The following is a 948-nucleotide window of genomic DNA, read 5'->3' on the forward strand; positions in this document are numbered from 1 at the left end:
CCTTGAGTTGTGGTTCATTATTTTCTCCCTTACATTCTTTGTGTTTGATTATTTCTTAAACGTTGATGTTATAGCTGTTTTCATTACTAATAGATGATGGTCACTTCCTATTTCAAAACCTCTATACACAATAGCATCGAGTGCGTTCCTAAATTCTGCTTTCTGCACTAAGATGTAATCGATGATGGACTTCTCCATGCTGGGTTCCTCTCTTGTGTGAATGCCTTTATGTTGAAATTTGGTGTTGACTATTATTAACTCATTGCTAACACACATCAATTTTTCTTCCATTGTCATTTTGATGTGCCTCGCCATATTTACCCATCACTTCTTCAATACCCTTTACTTCTTTACCAACTCTTCCATTTAAGTCTCCTAGTACATATATTTTTCTTTCACTGTCATCTATTACTTTCTGTAGTTCTTCATAAAAAGCATCCATCTTTTCCACTGTCTCATCCTCATTTGGTCCATATGCAGCAATATAGGTAATAGTCTGATAATCTGTATTATTGGCATCTACAGTTAGTTTTATTAGTCTCTTGTTTATATACTGCCAGTCTTTTATATGATATTGATATCTTTCTGGTATGATTATGCCTACTTCTGCTTTAGCTCGTTTGTTCTTGTCCACTCCTGAGTAGAATAAAATATATCTATTCCCACTTTCTGGTTCCATCATCTGTTCACATTCTCTCCCCTTCTTTTTAGCTTCGGTTTATGTAGTTTTGCTTTATTTATTTCTCTCATAAGTTCTATTTCTTTACCATGCACTCCACGCACATTCCAAGTTTCAATTTTCAAAATCCTGTTTCCTCTCCGGGTCGCCAACATTGTCATCCATCCGGCATTCTTCTGTTTGCTTTAAACAAGATATTCTCGGATTAATGGGTTGTCAGCCCTCGAGTCCAAAGCCATTGGAGATGCCTTCCCTCTTAGCTCTTGGCC

The 948-nt window shown here is 36.6% G+C and overlaps 1 protein-coding gene across 1 annotated transcript; it reads right to left on the minus strand.

Moving 5' to 3' along the window:
* Window positions 1-265: 265 nt before the first annotated feature.
* On the minus strand, window positions 266-682 carry LOC145980943 (uncharacterized). The gene has a single exon (XM_083114027.1). The coding sequence runs from the start codon at window positions 680-682 to the stop codon at window positions 266-268; it is 417 nt and encodes a 138-aa protein (XP_082970153.1).
* Between the last annotated feature and the right edge of the window lie 266 nt (window positions 683-948).

Source organism: Lepisma saccharinum, chromosome 28 (assembly GCF_977018435.1).
Source record: "Lepisma saccharinum chromosome 28, izLepSacc3.1, whole genome shotgun sequence".
Classification (NCBI taxonomy): domain Eukaryota; kingdom Metazoa; phylum Arthropoda; class Insecta; order Zygentoma; family Lepismatidae; genus Lepisma; species Lepisma saccharinum.